General features: G+C 39.7%; 1 protein-coding gene across 8 annotated transcripts; it reads left to right on the top strand.

The window, feature by feature from the left end:
- The first annotated feature begins 5,950 nt into the window (after positions 1-5,950).
- Positions 5,951-27,334, top strand: CHFR (checkpoint with forkhead and ring finger domains). 8 transcript variants are annotated; one of them, XM_038152352.1, is made up of 18 exons: positions 5,951-6,069; positions 6,462-6,603; positions 8,371-8,470; positions 13,188-13,297; positions 14,839-14,898; positions 15,052-15,264; positions 15,999-16,166; positions 16,461-16,617; positions 16,845-16,999; positions 17,503-17,665; positions 18,453-18,595; positions 19,095-19,214; positions 19,538-19,621; positions 20,342-20,412; positions 21,027-21,114; positions 21,282-21,389; positions 22,420-22,492; positions 24,594-27,334. In XM_038152352.1, the coding sequence occupies exons 2-18, from the start codon at positions 6,474-6,476 to the stop codon at positions 24,634-24,636; spliced, it is 1,986 nt and encodes a 661-aa protein (XP_038008280.1). In that variant the 5' UTR covers positions 5,951-6,069; positions 6,462-6,473; the 3' UTR covers positions 24,637-27,334. The 8 variants fall into 8 exon arrangements, with proteins under 8 accessions (XP_038008280.1, XP_038008275.1, XP_038008281.1 ...); XM_038152347.1 differs by having other exon boundaries at positions 15,951-16,166; XM_038152351.1 differs by having other exon boundaries at positions 6,040-6,146; positions 15,951-16,166.
- The last annotated feature ends 248 nt before the right edge of the window (positions 27,335-27,582 follow it).

Here is a 27,582-nt window from a genome sequence, read left to right as displayed (position 1 = left end):
GGGGACAGTTCAGCATAAACCAGGCTAGTTTACAACCAACTGCACCAGTCTGCACCTACAAAGGTAATGCCAAAGAAAAATATAAACGTGTCTCTAGAATATGGCATTGAGAGAAAGTGAGGAATAAAGTAAAATGTTCCATTAATCCCAGTGTCTGGTCTGAAGATCATGCTATTTAGGGCATGTTATCATTTACCAAAACCATCACTAGACTTCCAGGTATGTACTGCAAGTGATTTTTAATTATTATCTGTTGTTTCTGCTTCAGTGCCTACACCAGGCACAGCTCCCTACACGGTCCCAGAAACCACTCCCAGCACTCAAGGCTTTGGTTCATGAATTCGCTGTGCTTCCACAGCAATTCAAAGTCTACACAAGCGATCATATTTTTAGCTGATGAAAAATTGCTGATCAGCGACTGCGCTGGAGCTCCACTGTTATAAGCAGCTGAGAATTGAGTGAGGTGATTTTTTGGAATAAGCATCTCTTCTGCATCTCAGTAGGGTGTTAACTGTCAGCCCTGGGTCCAACATCACTCTAATAACGGATTAATATAACATTCAGGGTCTCCTTTCATTCTGACAATGTCCACACTTATGTGATATTGTGGATTAATTATGTTGGTTTTCACTGCTAGCTTGGACTGTTGTTGCTAATCTCAAAGTAAGAAAAGTAAAATTGTAAGAGGTCAAATTAAGTATATTTCAGAGATTTTGTCTTTTAGTATTGGAGCCTCACAGAAATTGTCTCCTTAAATACTTATTCAGCAGAGATTTTACTGTCAAGTAGAAGATAACCAGGCACTTTTTCAGTAATATTTCTGTGGGAACCAGAATGGCTTGACTGTGTGATTATTTTAGCTGCTGTGTAGATAAAAGAAAAACATGAGCAGTGAAATGTTGAAAAGGTTTTGATATTATTATATGACTTCTCAACAATTTTCTTTTTTTTCTTGCTCCTTTGTCTGGAAATAGTGATTAGATCAGTTTCCTTAAGAGTAAAGCAGTCGCCTGTTCAAGGCAAAGTTTCTGTTTTAAGTGACAGATTTCTATTTTCTGGGCCAGTGAAACTTCTCCACTGCTCTAATGACATTTACAGACATCCTACTCATAGCTGACATTCCCTGCAGACCTACAGAAAACCTGATGACACTCCTGACCATGTTTTCTCCAGCTTTTCTGTGTCATTTTAGTTCTTGTGTCCAGGTTTCTGTCCTTATTCATAAGCTTGTTGAAGCTACATACAGCTGCCACTGCATTTGTTACTTCTTCCTTCCCTGAGGTCTCTTTTTTTCAAAGGCTGAGATGGATGTATTTCTCCACTCAGCCACTCTTAAAGCTCTTTTCTGAGGGATGTAGCCTATCTGAACTCGGCAGAACATGTGTGTGACATTAATTGTAGGACCAGTCAGCAGTTTCTGACTTCAAGAGAGTTTTACAAGTGAACAGCTGAAAAATTTCCCTCTGGACACTGGAGCCTTTGGCTCAGACTGGAGGGTTGCATCACTCACGAGGTACTTTGAAATGTGCAGGATGGACAGTTCTGTCCTTGGTGTGGATAATTCACATATTTTTATTTTCCAGTGGTGTTAATCTGGCACCCCCTGGAGGAAGTATATTTCAAAACACTCAAAGGAAAGGAATATTTTAAAAACCCCCTTTGATGCAATCAATTCTGCAACCAGACTGTAAATTTTCCCAATTTTCTACAGATTCTTTGCAGAAGTACTAATGTAATTTTTCTGTAGGCAGCTTTTCATCCTGAGATAATACATGCAATTTTCTTCTTCCTTAGACTAAACATGTCAATCTAAGATTTACTGATGAAATGCTGGAGGATTTCTCAAACTTCATGAATTCCGTGATCAAAAAGAAAACTTGGACTGTCAGCTATAAATGACAAGAAGAACCATCAAAAAGGTCTGTGTAAATCTGGTCCAAAAGTGAGAATAAATGTATGCCCATATGCTTGTGGCTAGGGTGGGCTCCTGTCAGGTAAGATGGGGGAAGACTTTACTGTAGGGCTGAGCCTGGATCTGCAAAAAAAACCCAAACCCACGTCTTGTAAAACCTAAGGCTATTAGGGATAGTTCCATTTTTCAAATCAAGAGGAATTGCTTTCTTTATTAGACAGAAGAGACCATCTGCTGAGGCTTGCAAGCTACCTACAGAGTTTGATGTTCAGTTCAAGAATTTGAACTGCTTTCCCCCACCAGCCTGAGGAGAAGGGAGTAAATAATGCCAAAAGATGTCTTTATACAGCTTTAAAATTCTACTTAAATGTAACAAAATAGTTGTTAGCAATTTCTAAGCGTCAATAAGGTTTGCTTTAAATTATTATTATTATTATTAGCTCTCTTTGGGAAATACCTGGCTGCATTTACAAAATGGTTTCAGAGACAACTAGGAGTGTTGTTGATCAGTGCTGCATCCAGTGAAGCTCACTGGGGAAGTGTGAACAACAGCTGCACTATTTTTGATCTGTGTTTGCCAGTTGGGCACAGACCAGCCTCTCCTCATTGCTCCTTCTCCCCCAGCAACAAAACTCAGCTGTGGTCCCTTGGTCCCTGGTGAGAGGATCTTCTCCCTGGGAACTGCATTCCTGGAAGGTCCTCTTAATTTCCCAGGGAGTCCTTCCTTTGGAGGTACTTAGACTCATTGCTGCTTAACTTTGCAATTCATGGGTAATTCCATGCTGGTTTTCCCCACTCTGAAAGTGTCCCAAACACTAGCAGTGGTCAGTAATGGATATCTGGATGAAAAGCATAAGAAAAAGGACATAAGTGACACTTTTCTTCTTTCCTTTGCATGTGATGTCTCTGGCTGCCTTCCTTTCTCTACCACATATAAGGAAGAAATCTGGGGCTGGCTGCCTGACGTGGAAAACCCTTCATGTTAATAGTGTATTCTCATTTACAGCATAGCAGGAACATAGATTATCTGCAGGACTCGGCTATCAGTATTTGGGAAAATGCTTGAGTAAAAGCATGTCCTTGGTATGTTTTCTTTTGCACTACAAAATTGTTTTTTCCTTACCTACAGACAAGCAGCCAGTGGTCAGAAAACACAGCTGAAGATGGCTGTGGGATAGCATTACTCTTGCTGGCTTAGGATGATTTTAAATACTTTATTTTCCATGCAGAACACATAGTTATTAGTTTAATAATGAAATATGTTTTCCAAGTTGCTTTTTCCAGATCTGATATTAAGAATTTGATAATGCTTCCTCCAGAGGTGGGAAAAAAAATTGAGGAGAAAATTAAACAGCACCAGTCTTTCTGAATGTTATCTACATGGTGATAGAGAGCTTCAAACATTAATGCAATACAAATGCATTTGAACATTTACAGTAGGATTTGGGTAGCTGCCTTCAGGTCCTTTTCAACGGAACTCATTTTTATATTGTACTCTGTAAGGATGCCCTAAATTTCTTTTGCTAGAACCAGCATCAGAGGTGACAGTTTCTAGCTTGTACCCCTCCATCCATGATGGCATATTTTCAAACTGCTGGTTTGTGTATCACTACTTGTAGGGGAAAAAGAAGTAATATTTGTAGCTTCTTTTTCTCCTGGTATATCTGTACCTACACAGTTCAGAGCCTGAAAACTGATTCCATCTAGAATGAGCTTGAACAAAGCTAGGAACAAAGAAGAGAGGGAGGTATATTGCTAAACAAACATTAACTGAGGGAACAGATGGGAAAGGTGATCTCTAGAAAGAGATCCTCTCCATTCTGCCCAGCTCTGGAGGGTGACAAGTACAAAATGGGGCTGTTGAGAGATGGATTATTTGGAATGTGGTATAAAACTACCATGAGCTGGGAGGGAAGTGTGGTGAGTGTACATGGAGAGCAGTTACAGCAGTCAACTGCACACAGCAGATCAGTACATCTCTAATTATTATTTGTCTGGCTGGCTAAGCAGTGCAGCATTTAAAACCTAATTTGTTGTATAATTTAATTTTAATTGAGTCTCCTAGCCACACAGGACTCGTTAAGCTAGCTGTATGTTTCACTTGCTGTCTTTTTACATGGATACTATGGGAGAGCTGCAGGAGCTGAACCAATTGTGTGCTTGCTTTGTGCAATCACTGAGGTGCAGTAATTCCTTGGTATGATTGCAGAGGGATCTCTTGGCAGGAATATTTGAAAAATACGTCTTCTCAATGCCACAATATAACAAAACAACTTCTTCTCTCAGCTAATGCTACAGTTTACACAAAAGATTTGGTTGTTGGGTTGTTAGTTGCATCTCCCATGTGCTGGTGTTTTCCTCTGCCACTCAGAGATAACAATTACCAGTCACTGTGAGCAGTAATAAAAATGAAGCACCATGACAATGCTTTTGAGTGATTGTAACTTCCATTGATATGCCTCTCTTGAAATGTATAAAAGGCTCTATTCCTCAGTGAGGACAAAGTTGAAAGCAAGCAGGGTATTTTACAGACAAATCCTTTTGGAGGAATGTAGACATTCAGGTCTCAAAGAACCATTTTTTCACAGTATTATTACTAAGGGAAGAGTTATAGACTAAGGTCAGTAACACAAAGCTCTTAAGTACATGCATCAATTTTGACTCGTGTGCTTATATTTTTTTTCCTCACCTGGGGCTCATGTGATTGGGACTGTGGAACAATACTATGTTAGGTATCAGTCAAAACTGCAGATCCAAACACAGCAGTATTTGAATAATTTTGCTTCTATCAGTGGCCCTGTACAGATGTCTTGCACAGGCTGGCATTACAGTGAAACTTCTGTGGCCAAGGGGATCTGCAGGGCTTCCAGGAGAGGTAAAAAACCAAAATCGGAGAGCTCAAGCAGTAAAAGCAGCCTTGGGCTAAGGCTGGTTCCAAGGATAAAGCTGTGGAGGCAACCATGTTGTGGCTGCTCTGTTCCCCTTGGCATGCCCTCTGCGGCTGCAGTGTGCCTGGAGCTCTGGGCTTTGCGGTTTTCAGAACCCTAACAAAACAAATGTTTTGGTTTTTTTTCTTTTTTTTTCTTCCCCGTCTTGTCATTTAGTCCAAACTTCTGAATCTTTTTAGTGAAGGGGAAAAAAAGGTGCCACTGCCTCTGTATATATTAGATGACTAATTTAAGAAGCAGGGACGTCCCGGATAGCTCAGCTTCTTGTTCTGTTTTTATGAAAATAAAACTGTATGGAGTCCTTCAGATAAATATAATAAAGAGATCTGTCGCTAGAAGAATGCTGCGCAAAAGGACCACAATTCCTTTGGCCAGGCAGCCACTTTATACAGGGCGCTAATTGGTCTAAACAAATTATGGTGCACGTGGTACAAATGTCCCACGAAAAAGAAACAAAACCTGTATAAACGAGCACATCAACAAGTGCACAGCAGTGATACTGTTTTACACAAAGGACCACCAAGCAGTGGACATGGCAATGAGGTGGTCGATGTGGTAACAAAGAGACAAGTGACGAGTCTCAAAGTTCGGAAAGCTCTGTCCCCCGCTCTTGTCCCCGACAATGCCGGGGTTTACTTCATAAGAGTCTCCTGAGCAAAACTGGGGCTGCCCCCTCCGTGCGTGACCCCTTCATCAGCGGCCCCGGACCCTGCCTCAGTCCCAGCTTGCTTTTTAAAGCCTGGCCCTGGACCAGCAGGGTGTGTTCTTTATTTAGCCGCTGCCGGCAAGCCAATGCCTGCTCAACATCCAAGAGTTCTTGTTCCAATCAACAATTCTTTAGTGGATGAGACCGCTGAAACCACCTCAGCCGGCTGTGGGCACACACGGTCGCAGTGAGGCGACCGATCTGCCCGTAACAAAGATGGCGGCGCAGCCTGTCCCGCCGGCGGGCCCGCCCACACCCAAGGTGTGTGCCCACACCCAAGATGGCCGCCGGGGCGTCGCCGCCGCCTCAGCCACGCTTTTCCCTACGGGCGGCGCGGGGCGCGGCCTCACCGGAAGCGGCGGCGCTCCGGCCGGCTCGGCGGCGGGCGGCGGAAGGCCCGCCCCGCGCGGCGCGCCGGCCAATGGGCGCGCGGGCCCGCCCCGGCCGCATCAGCTGATGGGGCAATGTCTGTTGACAGCCGCCGCCCGGGCCGCGGCGCTGGGGTGAGGGGCCCGGGACGGGCCGCGCCGCGGGGCCGCCGCACCCCCGGGCCTCGCCGGCCGCCCCCGCCCCGCTCCAGGGAAGGCAGCGGACGGACGGAGGCCGCCCCCGCTGGCTCCCCCGGCTCGGTCCCCGTCGGGCGGGGAGCGGCCCTGCGGGGTGGGGGCGCAGGGAAGGCGCTGGGCTGGCTGCGGGGGGCCGAGGCGGAGGGAGGGTTTTGCGGCGCCGCACCAAAGGGAGCGGCGGGGCCGGGGGAGCCCCGGGGGTGCGAAGGGGCTGCGGGGCAGCGGCGCGCAGGGCCCGGTGCCGGGGGTGCCGGGGGTGCCGGGGAGCGCTGTGCCGCCCCGGGTGCCGTGTGGTGATGGGGTTTGGGTTCGCTTTGTTTGTTTGTCAGATGTGAATCCAAATGGAGCAGTCGGAAGGAGGCGAGCAGAGCCAGCCGCAGCCCTGGGGGAAGCTGATCCGGCTGGGTGCTGATGAGGCAGAGCCGCACGTCCTGCTGCTGAAAAGAGAATGGACCATTGGGCGGAAGAAAGGTGGGACAGGGGCGGTGTTCGGGGGACAGCAGCCATCCCTCCTCCTGGCCTTCACAGCGTTGGGAGGTGGACTGAAACTAGTTGGGTTTGGTGCTTCCAGCTGTTGGAGGTGCTTGCCAGACTCCCCCGTCTTCCCAATTTACCTCTTAGCTGTGTGAATAAGTAATTTTATGGTGATCTTTTTCAGTAACTTTTGACACGTTTTAAAGTCAGTGTGCCTTTTAGGTAGTCTGTGGCAGTTTGTGTAAATAAGGAAACCCGATTGTTGATTCAGAAGTTTCTGTGCTTCAGTCTTGTTTACTTTCTAGTTTCGTTTCTGTGGTTAAAATAAGTTGGAACTGCAATGCAAAATGCTTTGGCTTCACAGGGAAGAAAACACCCACATAAAAGCCCTTAATTCTTTTGACCATATAAAGACTGCCAGCAAGTACTGAAAGTTTCTCTGAGAGTCGATTTGAAAGCTTTATTCCCAGAGTCTAGGACTTGTACCATTTGCCTTTATTTTAAAGGATTTCATGCTCACAGTGTTTGAAACAAGGACTGAAGTGTTTTAACTTTCTTTTGTGCTGCCTTGGCAGTGCTAATTTTCTTTTTCCTGTTCATCAGTCCAGGCTGTTCGGCCGATCAGTCACTTCCTGTAAATAGCTGTGAACAATCACCAGATGCTATAGCTCTGTAAGAAAGGCAGACAGTGTCTTGAAGGAAAAACGTTTTGCAAATTTACAGTTGGTGATATCTATTGAGATTGTTTATCATTAAGCTGTGGGTAAATTCTTCAAGCTGATGTCTGTTTGAGGGTTGTCTGGCAGAAAAAAAAGGTGAATTCTTTCTTGTTCAGTTGCAAACAGCTTTCCATAGCTGTTTGCTAATGGATTAGTTAAATGGATGGTTATTGGAATACCACATTGTGACTTTATAGCAATATGAGGTAGTGCTTGCTGCTTTCCTGCTGGATCTGTTGAGATCAGTTCATTCACAGTGTGTATAGGTGGAGGGGAATCGTGGTTGTTAATTATAACTTTGGTGTAAGCTAGTGCTTTGTGAGAGAACCTTGAGTGTTGCTTTGAATATTCAATGTTAAAAAGACAAGATTTTCTCAGAGTCCTTGAGTTGGAGGTAGGAAGGTTTTTATTACATCATCATGACTCTTCTCCTGTGTATCCCTAAATCCTAGTCCTGGATTTGTAATTCTCTTCAGCTTTGTTAACATAATAATGTTGTCAACTGAGATGAGGAAAACTTTCCTGTTTAAAAACAAACAAAAGACTGTAAGATAGAACACTGATAAGAATTTTTAAATATTTTTTTAATCAGTTATTGGTTGGTTCCCACTACTTCCCCCCAATACACCAGAACAAAACAGAAGTTAAATCCAATGAAACAGTATTACAATGATGTGGAAAAAGAAGTGAGTGCTGTGACAAGTGTGCCTTTGGGAGTTAAATTGAGCACCTCAGATATGTGTGGATATTTCTGTAGCACTCTAGAACAGAGTAATTGTGATTTGATTTCCATCTTTGAGGGCTAGGATGGGGGGGAAGGGAACTGAAACATCTTCACATGGTTGAAATGGTTATATCAGCACATGGGGCTGTCTCACTCCTTGTAGTTATGTGTCTCACTCTTGGCTGTGCTGCTGCCTGTGTGACAGCAGAAGTTCTGAACTATTGCAGATGTCAGTTTATGTTGCATTTATAGCCATGTAGAATGCTGATCTGACTGTGTAATGTGTATTTTTAAGCTTGCTGGAAAATCTTTCTTTTTAAGGCTGTGATTTATCTTTCCCTGGCAACAAGTTGGTGTCTGGAGATCACTGTAAAATCATAGTGGATGAAGAGTCTGGTCAAGTGTCATTGGAAGATACAAGGTTGGTTTCTCAAAGTGTTCTTGGAGGGACTTTAGTCAAAAGCTCAGCAGGTGATACTAACCCTGAGTGACCATAACAACATATTTAATTGCCTTCAGGGTTGAAACAGGGATTGAACATGATATCCTTCACAACCTCAAATATGAAACTTTCCTGTTTATCTTTGTACGTCATGGGCACATTCTGCTGGCCTTCCAAAGTGCCCCCAGCTCTGCCCCTGCTTTGATGTCATCTGCAAACCTGATAAGGGTGTATTTCCTCTCCTCTTCAAGGTTGTAATTAGGGATAGATCCAGGATAGATTCCTGTAGGGTTTATACTCCCAGAAACTGTAGGACAGAATGCTAAATTTTTGGGGAAAAAAAGATTCACTGGGATGTCTGGGAAAGGTTTATAGTTGTCATGCTCCAGTATAATCCTAAATTTCAGGATGTTGCAAACAACAAACCAAACGATGTTTGCCTATCATGGCAGTCTCAGAGTGTAGCTATAAATCTCACTTGAGAAACTGTCCCTGGCAGAGTTGGTTTAGACCAATGTTATGACAGAACAAGCTAAATAAATTGTACATGATGCAGAAACATTCCTGCCTATTTTTGTTTTCCCCTTACCCACCCCCTGAGGCAGAAGGTGCAGCCAGCTGAATACTAGCAAAGCCAAATTAAAGTTAATTTTGTCTATGGTATATTCATGAAAAGGTGAGGCTTGTTACAAGGTAGTACAGCAGAAAGGCTGCACCCACGGAGCATTGCCAGGGAGCTGCTTGTGCCTGTTACACTTCTGTGTTTCTAACAAAGAGTAAATCCCTGAGTGCTCCCCCTCTTGTGTTGAAGTGTGGCTGCCAATTGCTGAATCAAGAAACCAAACAGGTTTGATATGACTCCCTGCCCAAGACTCTTCTGGTTCTTCTGGGTCTTCCAATGTTTGTGCCAAATAGCAGATGAGTCCCAAAAAGTCAGCCTGAAAGAAGATGGTTCTTGAATGTCTGAGTTGGCAGTACAGATGTTTAGAGTCACAGAAAAATACTGCAAGGTCAGCTTCTTCTTCTCTGAAGTGGAAAATAATTTGGAAACATTGCTGTGGTCAAGCTCAGATTTTTCTGGTGAAGAGGAATGCATTGAAGGAGGCAGTGAGTGTGGGACAGTCAAACCAAGTGGACTTTGTTTCTCTGTTGTGCCTAATCCAAAGAATTTAATCAAATATATGTAGACAGCCAACATTTTGTGTTCTGTTAGCCTAATGAGTTCTTGAATGTACTTGAAAAGAATTCCCCAAAATTTGGAGGTGAAAGAAAATGTGTAGAGCATTCAAAATTATTGAGTAAATAAAAGTTTGGAAGTAACAAAAGCCAAGAGTTAGCAAACAGTAAAATAAAATACTCAGACTCGCCCTTTTTTGGGATGTGTTTCTGCTTTATTTTCCAAACCATGCACTAGTTGCTTTATACTGCTTGAAAGAAAACAAATTGTACAAGCTGACCTAATACAGTGGAGGCAGCAGTTGGATTTCTCCCAGTAAAAGCAGTTGTAAGATTCTCCATTTTGAAAAAGAAATTTTAAAGGCAACTAGTGTAATTCTTGTTATTTTGTAGGCTTTTTCCTTTTAAGATTCTTAGTAGGTGATCTTTCTGATCAGGATACTATTTAGACAAGGCTGATGCTCATATGACAGGAAAGCAGATACTCCCTTTCTATGGGTAAATCAGAGGTTGATCTGCACTTAGTGCTGGTGTCCCTTCTGCTACTGAATTCTCTTCACCCTCCAGTCAAAACTATGTCTGTGAACATTGAAAGAGTGGAGAATTACAATACAGAAGGGTTCTGTACCTTAAGAGAATTCAAAACTCTCAGTTTACAGTGTGTTCAGGATTATATGTACTTTAATATCAGATAACTGCTAACCCAGAAGCTTTAACATAAACTACATTCTTTTCCTGGATGGATACAAATAAATATTAGAAATTATTAGACTGGCATTTTTCTTGGAAGGATATGAAAGTTTTTTACAACACATAGATCATTCATCTACTTCAAAAGTAGCCCTGTTCTGAGTGAAGCTGTTCATATCAATTCTGCACAGCAGATGGGATTGGGAAGTAAACAGAATTTATGGTTCATTAATGAAACTGTAGAGACATCAACCATATTGGAATTGAGTCAAGGCCTGATTTTTTTCGTTAACTGTTTGAAAAAGTGACATTGGAACCTTTTGTGACATAGTTTCACAACACATTTTATATCTGATAGTACTGTTTTTCTTCTCCACTTGAAAAATGGTACAGCCAGTTGGCATCAATTCAGTATCTAGTCCTAATGAATGGCCTTCATATTTGGCATTCTCATTGTACTTTCTACTTATTTTATGGGGAGCTTAATTTGAAACATCAGAATAAAGTATAAAAGTTATAATTTATCATGTGTGTCTACCCACAACATTAATCTGGAATGTCACCATATCTGTTAAAAACCTCATGCTAAAGCCTAGAATTGGAAGTAAAAGGCTGATACAATTATCTGGGATAGTTGAATAATTTTTTCCCTTTGGTTGCTGGCTGAGAGATAAATACAACTGCTTTCATTTACTAATGCATTGAAGAAAAGCTTATGCTTTTCTGTGTTAAGTGATAGCCGTTCATTCCTATTTCATTTGGGTCCATGGGTGCCAAATAATTCATTAGTCAGCTCTCATTGAAGTCTGTGTAACTACAGAACTGAAAAGATTTGGCTGTCTGTGGTCAATTTGATGACTGGGGTCTTGCATAGCTATTTCTGCATCTTGCTTTGTGAAACCAAGCCTGAGTGGTTACTAGATGTGTGATATTTTGGGCTTTTTCCTTTCCCCAAAAATACCTTGTGTTATTGTCCCCCAGAACAATCTTGGAACTCAGCAGTCATGACAGAGTTACTTCATAAAATACATGATTGTGACATTTTCCCCCCTTTGCTTAGTGAAATGTTTGGGCTAGGCATTGCCTGTAGAAGTTAAATTCAACTAACAAGACTTGTCTTTCACTGAATTTTAGCTGATTTATTACAAAAGAAGGTCTAGAACACTTGGGGCAGATGGGAGATGCCTTCTGGAAAACTGAGAGGTCAAATTTGATGTTTCCTAGTTTTGTTAAAGGACCTCTGACAGGTTTCAGAGGTTGGTGTAAACTTAACTGTTTATTTGGCAATTGAAGGAGATACATTTTTTGCTTCAACATAATTTTTTAAAATGTTATCACTACCATCAGTATGAAGTAAAAAATCAGTGTTGTTTTTAACAGAGTGACTAAAATTCTGTTTTCCTCTTAATTGCTAACCTTTGGCAGTCATTTAGTGATTTCTCTGTTCTGCTGGTTCTTCAGTGCTTATGTCTTACAGCCGAGTCATCTGTATAGTCAAAACTGCTATAAATAGTTTTCTTGCTTGTAGGAGAAGCTTGAAATTTCATCAGTGTGGCCCAAATGTTTTTTTTTTTTCATTTCTTGAAAGTTTAAAGTAGCATCTCATTTATGTTGGGTTAGTTGATTCAGCCACGTAGACTGTGGAAGCAGCTGCAGCAGCAAGACCAAGAACTAATACTTTGATCACGACTTGCTGTAGTGCTTCCAAAGGGCCAAACAAGACAAAGGGCTTGTTTTTGCTTTTGAACTTTGAATTCATACTTCTGTGTCAGGAAAGAGGAGAGGGAAGGTGCTTATTTCCAGATAACTCCCCTGCAGTGAGGGACAGTCTGCTGTGCCCTGGGCATGGGCCGTGCCTCCAGGAGATGGCAGCAGAGCTTTGCTGTTATTTCTTGCAGCTGCTCTGCAGAGAGGGAAAAGCAGAAAAAAACCAGTTATTTTCTGTTCATTCATATTTGGTACCAGTTGCTGAGATTTTGAGTGGCAGAAGTCTGTAATTCGAGAGGGCTGCAGCCCTGAAGGATGCTTACTGCAAGTGAGCTGGAATTATTCAGTACTTGAATAACTTGACTTGGTTATAAAACATTAATGGCTTGTGTGTACAACATCACCCATAGTTAAGGGGATAAAGAAATTAATCAGCAATGATCTGCATTTTCATTTTCCCTAGTTTAATTTCTTCTACAAGTATTGAATTTTTTATCAATATCAAAATAATTCATTCCAATTCATCTTTCATTATGTATCACTTTTTTTCACCTTGTTAACTTCTCACTTTCAAGTTGCAAACAGTCCAAGTAACCTCACAATTTTAGGGTTTTTTTTCCTTTTTGAAAGAGGAGGGGGCAAATAAATTAACACTGCCTGGCATCCGTGACTGTACAGGAGTACAGGAGAAGTTCCTTTGTCACAGAACATCTCAGGAGATTTCCAGTATTAAATGGAAAACACAGCCTGGAACTTTTTGAATAGAATTCATATTGTCCTTTTGGTTTTATACTTAAATGGTGAATGCTATTGTACAGAAACAATCATCTAATTATTTGGAGACATTGGCCAAATATCAGGGGTCTTTTGTCTGTCAGCTGCCCTCTCTTTACCAGTAGTTGCAAATGAGCTTTGAAGTTCCAGTAGCTCTGCATTTCTGTCTTTGGGAGAATTTTTTTGTTGTTAGACTTCCTTTTTTTAAAAAAGTTTTTTTTTGTCCGCTTACATTTTTAGGGGGTAGCCAATAGCTTTTCCTCTGTAAATGTATCTTGTGTTTTCCCTTCCTTCTCCTGTGTAATTATGAAAACATTTATGCTAAGTTATATTTTCTTTTTCTTTACAGTACTAATGGAACAGTAATTAATAAACTGAAAGTGGTTAAGAAGCAGACATACCCATTACAGACTGGGGATGTGATCTATGTTGTTTACAGAAAAAATGAGCCAGAGAACAGTAAGTGAATAATACTTTTTAAATTGTGTGCTTAGTCATTTTCTTTTGAGTCATGAGGGAAAAGAAATATCTGTATAATAAAATTGAGTAGTTCTGCTTTAAAGAGAAATGTGTTTAAAAACAAGTCTCTAGAGAAGAGGTCATGGATGTGCCAGTTTTTACAGAGACAAATCTGAGCAACTGTCTGAAATTTAAATGTGCCTAGAAGTAATTTTGGTAGAACTAATGCATGGAATGGTAAGTAATGAGGTTCTAATCACATGTCCAGTGCTTCTTTTAGAAGTCAAATTGCAGGGGTAGTTAGTGATACTTTATATATCCCAGTGAAACAGTTTTTAGCACCAGTAGGAAAGGCTGCAGAAGCTTTTTGGTTTGTGTGTGTAGGTTGGCTTTTTTGTTTTAAAGAGGGAAGAGGCAAAATGGGGGGGAGAGCCCTACAGTGAAAGTAGAATTGGTAAACCTGGAACAATGCTGTATTTACAATTTCCATACAGTAATAAAGATATAAACTGTTAATTAAAAAATTCTAGATACATACGCACTGTTTAAATACTTCATTTATGAAATTGTTGTTAATTTATATACAGACAGATTTATACTGTCTGGTGTCAATGTTACATGAAGCAGTGATAAGCTGTATTTTTCTGTCTGTGGAGTTTCTCTCACGAATCCTTTCTGAGTTGGCACTATTGCACTTGATGCTACTTAGATGAATCACTTGGGTGAGTTTTCCAGGCAATGAACTGAATCACTGATTTCCGTTTGGGTTAATAAGCAGTTAAATTACCAAGCCTCCAGTTTTGCTTTTTCAGCTTGTCCATTTCAAACACAGAGAAAAATTGGGATAGGGCATGCCTGTTTGGCCAGTCTAAGTCCTGCTGAAGGGGACAATATTTTAACTTCTGATCAGAAAAAGGATTGCTGCCAACTAAGACAGTCTTATTTGCTTGTAGGTGGTTGTAGGTGACAAAAAGGTAGCAAGGTAGAGGAATTTTTGGAACAATATTAAATTCAAGTAAGATTGAAAAGAAAAGGATATTATCCAGTTGGCTTTATTAATAGATTCTAAATTAGTTTCTGGCTGAAACTTATGACATGTCCCAGTCTGTATTTTTGAGAGTTCATGTATCTCACAAAGAAATGAAATAATGTTGATTGAAGAGGTTGAGAAGTGAGCTCAGAAGTAATAAGCTTCTTCGAAGAACTTTGATTCAAGTATCAGTAAAAATACAGTCTGTTCTGACAGAGCAGATTTTAGGTTTAAGAAATGATTAAGCCTCTGGTTCCATGGCTGGCACAAGTTAAACGTCACACAAAAGCTGCTCTGCCTGGTTTCCTGGGAAGAAAAGATCTTGCTGTGCTGCTCCTAATTGCCTCCTAAGTAGGAGTATTAACATGGTACTATTGAGGTGACCCCTCATTTGCCTCTTCCATTGTCAGACACTTTAGGGATGCAGCCACTTGTGAATAGAAGTTGTTTATGTGGGATTAAGTGAATTTTTGTTTAAAGAGCATGATTAATATTTTTAAATCTCTTTCAGATGTTGCTTATCTTTATGAATCCTTAAACACAAAACATGATGCAACTCAAGAAGCAGTAGGTAAGGAAGTAATTAAAGACCCATGCAGAGGAGCTAAGCTCCAATGACTGATGTAACACTCTTGAGAGAGTTTGATTTCTTGGAATTTTGAAGCCATGATGTGGTGACTGTCACAAAGATATTTTTCTTTCCTTTCCCCCTTTCCAACTGTAGAAGTTAATGTAGAAGACCAATGCCATGTGACCAAAGATACCTCAAGTACAGGAAGAAGTAATGATGAGACCCAAATTACCTCATCACTGTCAGCTACTCAGTCTTGCTATGAGGAACCACAGCCATCTACTTCTACATCAAACCTCTTTAATGCTTCTCCTACCTCTCCGGTTGAGTCTGCATCTCTTCAGCAGGATAATCCGTCTACATCTGGTGAGGCTGGGGTCGAGTGACGTTTGATCATACGATCATAGAATATGCTGAGTTGGAGGGGACCCATCAGGATCACCGAGTCCAGCTCATCAACTGTTAGTCCAGTTTTTAGTTTAAACAGATTGATCTCTTGTCCCTATCTCAGTTTAGAATTTGCTTTGTAAAGTTCTAGTGAAAATACCAGGTGGATATGTGCATTTTAACTTTCTGTCTGTGGGCAGGCAGGGCATCCTGATGGACGAGTGAAGGAATTGTGAGAATTCCTGGATGCATTTGTCAGCAGTTCATTGGGACCTCATTGGCTCCTATGGAAACAAAGCTTTCCCTTTGCTGTGATCCCAACCTGTTACGTATGATCAGTATTGCATAACCCAGCCTGGCATCTTTGTCAGGAAGACCTGATGTGGATAATAGTCTTAAGAATAAATACTCTCCAATTGAAAGAGGAATGGGGATTTTAAGTAGGGTTACACAACTAATAGGTTGTTCTCCCCCCAGGTTTTCCAATTAGCAGATTGGTTCAGAGTGTGTTTAGTAAGTTATGCAGATTTGCTTTTCTGCTCCACTTTTTCCTATTCAGATGTTTGGATTGATGTGTGTGCCACGTCAGGGTTTGAGTACCTTTTGTTTTCACACATCCCATAGCTGTGTGCAGCCATGTTCGTGTTTCTGTTTTTATTTTATAGGATCACAGTCCTCAGTTGTCACTCCTGTGCCTGCTTTCCCCATCTTAGAATCCATGTGTGTAAGAGCACTGCATGCCAAGCATGAAAAGGTGGATGTGAATGCTGAAGCTTCTGCAATTGCTCCAGAAATCACTGACAAAGAAAACGCAGAATCAGATTCTCAAAGAACAGGGGAGGAGGAAGGTTTGGAACCTGCTAAGAAGAAACTAAAAGGAGGCTAGTATATTATAGTATTCTGCAACTTAACCCTCACCCCCACCACTCCAAATTGAATTACAGCAGCTGTCATCAGTCCTTCAGCTTGTTTCTTGTGTCTCACTTACTTGATTTTTGGTCCCATGAAAATAATGTCTCCAGTAGCAGAAGCTGTAGTGTGTAAAGCAAGAGCCTCTTTTGGGACTGTTGCCAGTGAACAGTGAATCAGTGCAGATCTTTCAGGGATTTTTTTTAATACTTGAATAAAAATAAGTTAAAAAAAGCTTTAAAATCTATCTCCTTCTGTCTTTGTAGATGAAGATACTTGTCCAAATCTTTCACCAGCAGCTCCAAGTGAATGTATAATTAAAATTGGCTCTGAAGATGCAAAAACATCAAATGTGAAACCAGATAAGATGGAAGAGACGTTAACTTGCATTATCTGCCAAGAACTGCTGCATGACTGTGTAAGGTATGTAAGAGTGACAAAAGCTTTCATCATGTGGTAAAAATGCAAGACCTTGAGTGACAGCTGTTTGAGGAGGTCAGGATAATCAGCATTTTCACAGACCCTCTTGATTTTCCTTTTCCTACCCTATGTAGATAGTCAAATCAATGCCAAATAGTTTTTTCAGGGAAATGGATGCATCTGAAAAACATGAAAGATTTGTATTTTGACCCCATTTCTTTGTTTTCCAGCTTGCAGCCTTGTATGCATACTTTTTGTGCTGCCTGCTACTCAGGATGGATGGAAAGATCTTCTTTGTGTCCAACTTGTCGTTGTCCAGTAGAACGTATTTGTAAAAACCATATATTGAACAACTTGGTTGAAGCTTATCTGATTCAGCATCCAGGCAAGTTGAACAGTGTCTGTGGCAGAATCCAATGGATTTCACACATGAGCTGCATAACTGATGTTGGGACACACTGTTATCTATGAAATACCTGTGTGCTTTTCTACCCTGCTGTTTTCTCTAACATGGCTTGTCAGAAAACAAGTGTATTTAACATGACATAATAACCTGTAGAAGGTGATTTAATAATGTGAGTGTGCTAAGAATGCTTCATTTTAATTTGTTACTTAATCATGAGTAGGATACTTTTGAAAAACATACTTAAATGTGGATTTGATGAACTTTGATCCTGGCCTCTTGAAAACAAAACTTAAGTTGCCTGATACTGGACCTCCTTAACAGAGAGGGGAATTTAACTAAGATGATCTAGAGCTCTCTCATCCAAAAACAAGTCTTATGGAAATGAAAACACAATAATGGTAACTGCATTAAGAAAGCAGAGTGCAGATAAGGGATGTGAGGTGTTATTTTCTCTTGAAATTTGAATTTGGTTCTCGTGCCAGATAAATGTCGCAATGAAGATGATGTTCGGAGCATGGATGCCAGAAACAAAATTACTCAAGACATGTTGCAGCCTAAGGTGCGGAGATCTTTTTCAGATGAGGAAGGAAGTTCTGAAGATTTACTGGAATTGTCTGATGTAGATAGTGAATCCTCAGATATCAGGTATGTCTGTTTTTAAGTTGTGTGCCTGTGTTTGAATGCACAGACCCACAAACTGAGCTAGTTTCACAAATGCTCGTATTGCTGATAGTATTTCCATGATCATTGCCAGAATCTGTTTGTAGATTAAGTTCATTCTTGACAGTAATTAACTCGGTAGTTTTGCTGGCCATCCTTTTGAACCTTGAGCAATCACCAGAAATAAGAACTTCCTAGAAATCCAGCAAGATTCAGTTTGTGACCAACAGTTCTATGTTGAATTGTGCAATAAAAAAAGACAGGTTTCTGGCTAAGATCTTATCAGGAGATAAAGCAGTCCATGATTCTATGAATGTATTTGCAATTATTGTGCTTTCTTATGTGACTGGAATGCTGCTTTCACTTGGTGTATGGTACTAAAGCAGCTGGTGCTTGACTCTAGGAATTCCCAAGTACCAAAATACTTCCTCTTTCTTTTCAACAGCAAACACTTTTTGCTCAATGTCTACAGAGGAACAGAAGGATTCTTGTAGATAACTATTCCAGCTTTGTTCTTCTCTCTTTTGGTCACATTGCTCTTTTTTTTTTTCCTTTTCCTTTTATTTAAAAGTTCTTGAGGAATTCTACAAAACCCAAAGTTTTTATCTGTCACAACTCCAGCAGAGCTAGGTACTGAGTAACATAAACTTTCATCTGTTACTGAAGGATGAAATCCTAAATTTAAACTTTGAGAGTCTGACCAACCTTGTCTAGCATAATGATGAAAGTTGTATTTACATTTGTTTGGTATAATTTCATATTGTTCTTTCAGTCAGCCATATATAGTATGCAGACAGTGCCCAGGGTACCGAAGACACTCTGTTCCAACTGTGCCTGGCACAGGCCAGGAGACAGAGGCAGGAGGAATGCAGGCTCTGGGAGATGCTCCATCAACCTCTGCCAACTTCCCTGCAGGTCAGTGTCACATTGCCCCAGCAGTGCAGCACTAAAATACTGCAACTCAGACACTCAGGGCAGAATCACAGAATGGCTGGGGTTGGAAGGGACCCTTGAATATCATCTCCAACTCCCCTGAGCTAAGCAATGAGCTGTGCTACAACAGGGAACTAAGTTAGACCTAAGCAAGCTCCCTCTCACAGGACTGTGAGAACAACTCCACACCAACATCTTTGCAGATACAGCGTTTGGCTGTGTTTGTCCAAAATGGGTTGCTGATGCTTGATGAGATGGTTGAAAACCTTTAACCTTTTCTATATACTGAAATATTTTACATACTTGTGCAGTTCAGAAGTCTGAATGCTGTTTTCCTGCTGCTTCATAGAGTCTTTGTAAAAAGGTTGCTTGTTACTTCAAGATTTTTATGTTGTTAATATTCCCTAAGATTCCTCATCCAAATTGCAATTGTGTAAATTGTTCCATCTTTTTTTTTTTCCTGCCTTTTTAACTCATCCAGCTGTTCAGGAGTACGTGTGTCCTGCTCAAGGAAGTCATGTAATATGCACCTGCTGCTTTCAGCCAATGCCTGACCGTAGAGCAGAGCGTGAACAGAATCCTCATGTTGCTCCTCAGCAATGTGTGTACACATTTTATTTTATTTTCTACAGAACCCTCTCCTTATTTATTATTAAACTTAAATTTACTTGGAAGACTGTTTTTTATATGAATCTTCTTTATTTGGACACTTGTAGTGAAAGCATGCAAGAATCTTCCTTTAAAGAATTTATTAGTCCTTTAAAGAATATATTTTAAATTCATTGAAATTGAAAAAATTGAGAAAGTTGTACCTTTTTTAAACCAAGTTTATTAGGGCTCTGTTGTTGCTGATTTATGAGAATGGTAACTGTTGAGTTCTGTTGTGTTCAGGTCCTTACAGGGGTTTTCTTTGTTATTTTACAGGCACAGTTTGTCTGCAGCCCTTCTGTCACTTGTACTGGGGCTGCACTCGCGTGGCGTGTTTTGGCTGCTTGGCACCATTCTGTGGTATTGTGGAGTAATTTTTTGCTTATCAGCCTGTTCACTTTGCAGTAATGTCTGCCTGTCTTGAACTTTAATGAACTTAAGAGACAGACTAGTTTGTAGCACAGTCATGCAAAGAGAAGCAAGGCCTCTGTCCTCACATCACAAACACAAAAAATTGAAGTGGCACGTGTCTTAACTTTGAGAGGATTTAACTTTGTGTCTTCATACAGTATTGGGGTTAGAAACTACACTTGCCGAGCACAGTTCTTTCCAGTGTAAAAAACTATGCTGTATTTCAGTCTAGTAGGAGAATCCTACAAACCAGTGCAAAAGCACTGAACACCTGATGGTATCAGATTAGAAAAGAATCTTGCCCTCTTAAACATGCAGACTTGTGAAACTCAAGGCTTTTTGACCTTTAAAAAAGTAAATTAGAACAGTTACAATGGCTTGGCTGCAGTTTGGAGCTAATAGAATATGCTTTATTAGCACTGGTGATTTGTGCAGCTTGCTAGTGTTTGTGGACTGAAGCTGAAATTTTAAAATCTCAGTATCTTGTCTGTGCCACTAGAAGCTACAAATCACATGCATTAGCACATGTTGAATGCAGTCATGTACTTGGTGCTCACATGAGCCTGCGCATATTATTTCAGGAAACAGAAGAATCTTCAGAAAATGTGTGAGGGCCACAGGGTTTGGGCAAGAAATAGTAACTTTTCTTCTTCTTCTCGTTCTGATTAGAAATAAATCTTGGTGATAAGTGTTTAGATGGCGTCCTGAATAACAACCACTATGAATCAGATATCCTAAAGGTATGTTTAAAAGTCATTGTGTGTGATAGTAACAAATGTGCAAAGTTTTAAGATGTACTCAGTAATGAAATGGAAGTGATGTGCTGCCTAATAGTTACAGTGGCAGCACTGTGTCACTTGCAGAACCTGATTCTGAAAGGCTGATTAAATGAGCTCTAAATGATCATCCAAAATACTGTTTAAGAGAAAAATAATTAAATAAAAACATGCCAGGAAAGCAATGATTATTAAATGTTTTGTCCCAGACTAGTTAAATTTCACACTAACTTGTATGGAAAATATTTTGCCCATACTATAACAGGGTTGCCTAAATTAGGTAAACTGGATGGAATCTTGATTTGAGGGAAATGAGAATGTGACTGGAACGAATCTATTTGCAAACTTCTGGCAAAAGTGAAGAGGTGAAAAAAAGATACTTAGTGGAAGGTTTTATTGGTGGTCTGAATGTATCATGCTAATTAAGTTACAGGTATTTTATTTTTACTTGTCATCAGCATAAACCCATTCTGAAAATGTAGTTACTGGTAGATTTGGAAATATTTGAGAATAAATGGCTTGCTTACTCTTAAAGATTGGAGATTTCTAGATTAAACACTTAAAATTGCTCTTTTCAGGATTACCTGGCATCCAGGGGTCTGACATGGAAAAATATGTTAAATGAAAGTCTCTTAGCTCTTCAAAGAGGAGTTTTTATGTTGTCAGGTATGTGTTGTGTTCAGTCTGCACGTGCATGACTCCTTGTCTGGATGTAACTCAGCAACGTTGTCAAGAAGTTTGGAGTTCTGTGTACAGAACCAGTGCAGTCCTGGCTCTTTAGTTAAACCTGATTTATTAAGCTTTACATTTTTACAAACTGGTTTTCTCCCCAGATTACAGAATTACTGGGAACACAGTGCTTTGCTACTGTTGTGGCCTTCGCAGCTTTCGAGAACTTGCCTACCAGTACAGGCAGAATATTCCTGTTGCTGAATTGCCAGGTGGGGATTGTTTTGCACAGTAAGGAGGGAAAAAGTAATTTAAAGAGTTAACATGAGTTTTATCTTTGTATCGGTGTTCTTTTGGCACTTGGCAGGGCTAATGTCTTAGTTCCTTGCTTTACTTGTCAGCTGCAAAGCTTGTGTATAGTTATTTTCAGACTCCCTAATGGAACCTTTTCTTTCAGTATCATTTCTCATGTGTAGAATAAGTATATCTGCAGAGTGAAAAGAGGAACTCAGTAAAATCAGAATATAGTAAACCAATTAGCAATATAGGAACCAATTGCTGTAATTAAATTTTTTCCCCTTTAAATGCATAAAATGATGCATCTTCTGAACAATTTAACATTTTACCAGCTCTCAACAAGGAACAAGAATGCTTTCATAAACTGATCTGAAATCTTTGCATTTACAATTTTAGTATAAAATGGCATGCAAGCAACTGTCCCTCATTCAGACCTAAATTTGTTTGGGACAGAAGCTGTTCCAACAGTTCGTTTTTAAATATTACTTAGTTCTTGCTGTTAACAACAGCTTCCCAGTCTTAAGTTGTTGAGAACTCTGCTTTTGCTGCTGTGCATAATGAGCAAAAATTGTGTACCTGGTTTGCCCTTAGCATTGCTTTTCACTTCAGCTGCTGGACAGCTGAGTTGTAATGTATGTGAAGGCAGAGGCAAGCAGCAAACTCTACCCAAATTAATAATTTTTCTTTTATATGGAAGTGCATCTAGACAAATGCTGAGTGTCTAATCTAGTCCATCTCTAATAAAATAAATGGTAAAACTTCAGTTGACAGCACTGAGAAGCAAATACTTTCATCATGTCTGTATTAACATTAAAAACTAATTTTTTGTCCTTCACAGAGTGTTTGCTTTGTTTCCAGAATGATGAAACAATATAGTTCTACAGTCATTTCTTGCCAATCATGTGTTGTTTCTGATGAGTAACCACCTTTAGCAGTGGCTTAATAATCTGGGTCACTTTAATGACTTCTGTAATAAATGCAGCATTTCATTTGCTCCTCTTGTAGTGACTGTCACGTCACGTCCTGATTGCTACTGGGGACGCAACTGTCGAACTCAGGTCAAAGCACACCACGCCATGTAAGTTGTACCCTTTAGAAGGTGATTTTGCTTTGCGTTTCTTAAAAAAAACCAAGCCAACAACAATCTAAATGCAGCCTTTCAAATGCCAGAACTTGCAGCATAAAGCAGGATTGGGTGAGCATCGGGGAATTTTTTGTCATTTTTGTTCTTAACACAACTTTGAAATGAGCCCTCCGTGCATCTCAAGGGCAGTGCCAGCGCTTGTAAGTCGATGTAACCCATGGCTGACACTTCTTGAGTCTGTTTTTCCACCCACTGGGGTGGAAGGATTCTTTTAGTGAAGTGCAGCTTCCATTGAAGGGATCAATTGGTGGGAATAATTAGCAACAGGAGCAGCTTGGAGCATGTAACATAAGCCACAGCAGGTTCCCGAGGAGTTTCTAGGTCTTACATCTCTGACCCAAGGAATCTTGCATGCCTCAAAAATTAAATACTGAGTCTGAAAAGAGATTAACCCTCTACTTGTCAAGAGTTTTCATACCAGCCTTGGACTCCTGGTATCTGGTGAGAAATGTCCTTCCAAAGTAAATCAAGCTTCTTGAATAAAAATATCAAGGCCTCTGATGGCCAGTGCAGTTTTATTCTTATAAAAAATTGCACATGTAGTAAAAAAATATTAAAAACTCATAAAACAAAACGAAAATTTTCTTCCTAAGAACTAACTGGTTTCAGGGAGGGTTGAAAAATCATTCTTGCCTTATGAATAATTCTCTAAATTCTCAGTGTAATTTAAAATAGAGGAGCTGTTACCCCTTATTGAGAAATTGCCTTAATGAATAGAAGATTCTGCAGTATCTTTCTAATGTTGCAATGTACATACCCGCTTAGCATAATTCCTTTAATATTTCAGGTACTGTGGGTTGAAAATAACCAGTCTGTGCAGCTCAGGCAAGCAGATCATAAGACAGACTTGTAAAATATTAATCTGCAGTCTCTTACAAATTCAAGGGTTTTACCAAATAGCTTTCAAAAATAATTTTGGATTTAAGTTGCAGATGTAATTTGAAGTACCACTGCTATCTGTAACTTCACATTATAGGACTGTCTGTGTTCCCAGAGGAGATTTTGTTTTGAAATGTTAGCGTTAATTCAATATCAAAGTACTCACCAGTCATCTTTGTTCATGTTGTGGATAATTTCATCTAGAATAAAAATGACTCAGGGGTTTTTTGCTTTTTTTTCCTTCTTTCTTTTTTTTCCCCAAGCATTAGTCCTTCCTAGAACTTTACTGCCTGCTGCTCTTAGTTCCTAAAATCCATAAAAGCAAACAGTCCTGTCATACCACTCCTTTATATCCAGATAACATTTAATTTTTTTAATTGAGCTAAATTGTTCTACTAAGTAGTTAGATTATGTGAGCAAGGTTTTTCTGATCTTTGATCTAATCTAGCTGAGGGGGAAATTCAGGGTCTCCTTTGCACCATTTCCTCCACATGTAGTGACACACTCAACACTCCAGCTTCTGTTTCAGTTGTGTGTGAGGGCCTGCATGGCCCAAGCAAGAGAAAAACAAGGAACAGAGAAGTGTTTTTGAGAAGTGGGAGGAAGTGCTTGGTACTAAATTGTTATCTGTTTAATCCATGAAGACAGGTTTGCCATTCCCATAAAACTTACATAATACAGGCTGAGAAAATTTTTTTCTTTCCAGAAGATTCTAAGCCACTCAGAGAATGTGTTTATGTTGAAATGTAAAGATAGCCTAGTTAATTCTAGTTCTTAATGACTTGTGTAATGCTGTCTACTAAAAGTTACTAACACCTTGCAGGGGAAAATTAAATCACTGATTCCTGTTTTAATTGCCTTCTGGGTTTGAAGTATGCAGAAGTATAGAGAAATGGTTTTTAATAACAGGTTTTCTGTGTGCATAATAAAACTAATGAGAATTAGGCATCAGAGATGTTGAAAATCTTGTTACATGTGAAATGACAGTAAAGTATGATCTAAACAGGTTCTGAAAAAGAGATTTTAGTGTGTAAATGGTCTGCTTTAGACTGTTTAACATTTAAAATACCCTGTGCAAAATGCTGACTTGCTTTTGTTGCCGGACTTCTGAGAACTTTGTTACATTTTAATATTCTTATGTTTTTCTTTATTTTAGGAAATTCAATCACATTTGTGAGCAAACAAGATTCAAGAACTGAAAACTTGTAGTCTGTAGAGAGGGGACAAAAGCCTGTTACACTGCTTGTACAGTTTAAGGTTTCAGGGGATCTGCTCAGTTCCCCCATAGCAGGGAATCATTAACTTTTCCATCAGGTAACCTGATGGGAAATTTTTAATTTGTAGAATTTTACAGCTGTACATGAATAAGGTAGATTTTTTTTTTTCCAAGGTAGTCCAGCAAGCATTGCATTCCATGCTCATGACTACAGTGTCCCTGTGTCACTTCAGTGAAGAACACAAACCAATCACACTCACAAAAACCAGCCATATCTTGGGATGACCTAAGAATAAGGAGTGTATTTGCACTACTTGTGAAGAAACTAAGAAAAATCGTTAGACTTAAAATAGAGAGGTTTTGTAAAAGTATCTGCTGGGTATTTCAAGAGCCATTAATATTTAAGAAGGATATTGTCAGTGTATATTTGTAACTGCATTTTGCGGTAGTCCAATATTTTGTTGCTACCCATTGCATTTGGGCTAGAAACCACATTAATATTCCTTTTTAAGAAATCCATCCAATAAACAGCTGTTTCAACTTCAAGCTTCTACCGTATGTGCAGTGTTACAGTGGAGGTAGTTTCCTTTCTTAGATTAGACACGTTGGTGTTTTTATTCACGTGAAATTACAAAAAGAATTGCACAAATATTGGAAGATCACATTAAAAGTTGGGGTAATACTTGAAGCAGAACAGACATCTGCTAATATTACTTCTGTAGTGTTTTATATCAGAAGACCAAACAGTGCTTTTGACATAGAGCAGCCAGTAGGACACACTGGTTCACTTTTTTGTATTTCTTTTTTGGTTTGATACCATGTGCTAAATATGTACCTCTGCAATGCAGCTGTTCTCCAGCATGCATACACTGGTGAAAATGTAGAAAAAGCTATCATTTAAAACAGAATATAGCAGCTTTACTGGAAGGAACAATCTTACAGAAAATGAGTGAATTTGGACAAATTGTAGCAATATGGAGGCATTTCTGGATAGGGATAGAGATAGGGATCATGAAGGGGCACACTGGTGTCACTGACATGGGAAATGTAGATTTTGTTTTCATGCCTTCTGCAGAGCTCATTCATGCGATGTCCCAAGTGTCATTAAAAATAAAGAAATCCCAACTTTCCCCCTTCCCTACAAATTGATATGACCATAATCTGGTTGCCAATGTTGACAAACCTCGACTGGGACCAATTTTGTTCTCATCATACCTAGAAGAGTGAAGCAGAATGAGAAGAAAGCATACACAGTTACCTCTGTAGAGACCATGTTGTTTTAAGTATGCCTTATTTTATGAGCAGGATTTATACTTGGATGTTAAAAAGTGTACACACAGTATCTTGTGATATAATGGAGCACAAATGATGCAGCACATCGTGTCTACTGGTTGCAATGAATTAAGCAACTATTTCCAGTAATGCACATCTTGATATGAATGCTAATTAGAATGATGTCTTTCTGTTTAGATTTTTTATTTTTGAAAATAGCTGTCGCGAGGATGGGTCTGTTGACCATGCCCTTATGCTATTAAAAATACACTTTGGTGTGGACTTCTCTTCCTAATCTCTGGGCATTTTCTCCTGTGAGTAGGATTGAAATTGGATCTGGAATATTACTTGAAACTTCTTTTAACAACAACAGTGTGTTTCTGTCTTTTAGTATTAACAATGTTCTGTTGCTTCTGTATTTGTATTTTATGTTTAGATTTTTTAATGGTTATTGTATCTTCTCAGGACAACCATTCCCAGCTGGTTTTGATCTCATTTCATCTCTGGCTGTGCATGTAGCAAATTGAGTGCAGTTGTGGAGATCAAGCCTTTGCACATTATATGCAGAAATGTGCTTTACATTCTCATTCACCACTCCCACACCCCAGATGGGCTTTCAGCACAGCCTTGTCACTGTGCTGGTGCTCAAGCCTCTTGTGCTGAAGTTTTGTTGGTCAGGAGTAACTTGCACTTACTCAAGTTATGTTTGCTTAGGGGTGTACTGTGTGACCATAAGAAAAAAAAATGGGGGAAAAAACCCAAACAGCAGAACTCATGTGCTTAACATCTAAAGTACCTGTGTGCAGTAGATGTTCTTCAAATTCTTTTTCTAAACCCCTCTTCCTTTTCCCTGTCACAGGTAATTAATCTGCCTTTCTATGCATATAGGGTTGCAGTAGTGCAATGGAATGAAGGGATTTTTTTTGTCATTTATATTGTACCAGGAAGAGATCAGAAATTGACTTGCAGATGGGGAGGGTGAATAAATCCTGATTTTTATATGCTCTTAAGTAAGTAAGAGTATCTGTCATGGGTATTACATACTCTACATTAGACCTTTTTAAATGTATGGTTACCAGGTGATAGTTAATGTGATAAATGTATGAACTATGCTTGGTGTAATTGTTTAAATACTTTAAAGGTGCAGCATATTTTTAACCTGTCTAAAGCACATCCCCACCTCCTTTATAAGAGATGTTTGGAAGCTGAGCATGAAATGTGGTAGAATAGATGTGGAAACCAAGGTGATTATGATAGGATTTGACATAGTGGTGAACAAGGTATATAGTCTGTCTCTTCGAGAAAAGTTCTTTTATAAAGAAGGTGGAGAGTAGTTCTTCCAGTTCTCTTTTGTGGTTTATTTTTTTTTCCTGAACTAAGAAGTTATTAATTAAAAAAAGAAAAAAAAAGCTTCTGAAGTTGTCTGTGTTTCTTCTGTGGCATGTACTGTCACCACAGAAATGGATGTATGCAACACTTGCTAATACTCACTGAAGCTTTCAGTTATTTGAATGTTGAGATTTTACAAGCAAATGCCATCCCTGAACTTGTAGTAACTGAAAATGACATGAGTTTTTATGTCATTCTCAAACATCCTTAAAAGTGTCAGATGATACTGCAAAGGATCATCAGTATCCCTACAGGATGTATAATAAAT

This window comes from Motacilla alba, chromosome 15 (genome assembly GCF_015832195.1).
Source record: "Motacilla alba alba isolate MOTALB_02 chromosome 15, Motacilla_alba_V1.0_pri, whole genome shotgun sequence".
Taxonomy (NCBI): Eukaryota; Metazoa; Chordata; class Aves; order Passeriformes; family Motacillidae; genus Motacilla; species Motacilla alba.
This window is presented reverse-complemented; position numbering and strand designations above follow the sequence as displayed.

Bases quoted from the DNA above. Each gene is read 5' to 3' on its own strand.
- CHFR (XM_038152347.1), top strand. From the start codon at position 6,474: ATGGAGCAGTCGGAAGGAGGCGAGCAGAGCCAGCCGCAGCCCTGGGGG. The intron at 13,298-14,838 runs GTAAGTGAATAA...AATCTCTTTCAG, and splicing joins AAAAAATGAGCCAGAGAACA to ATGTTGCTTATCTTTATGAA. The intron at 21,115-21,281 runs GTATGTGTTGTG...TTTTCTCCCCAG, and splicing joins AGGAGTTTTTATGTTGTCAG to ATTACAGAATTACTGGGAAC.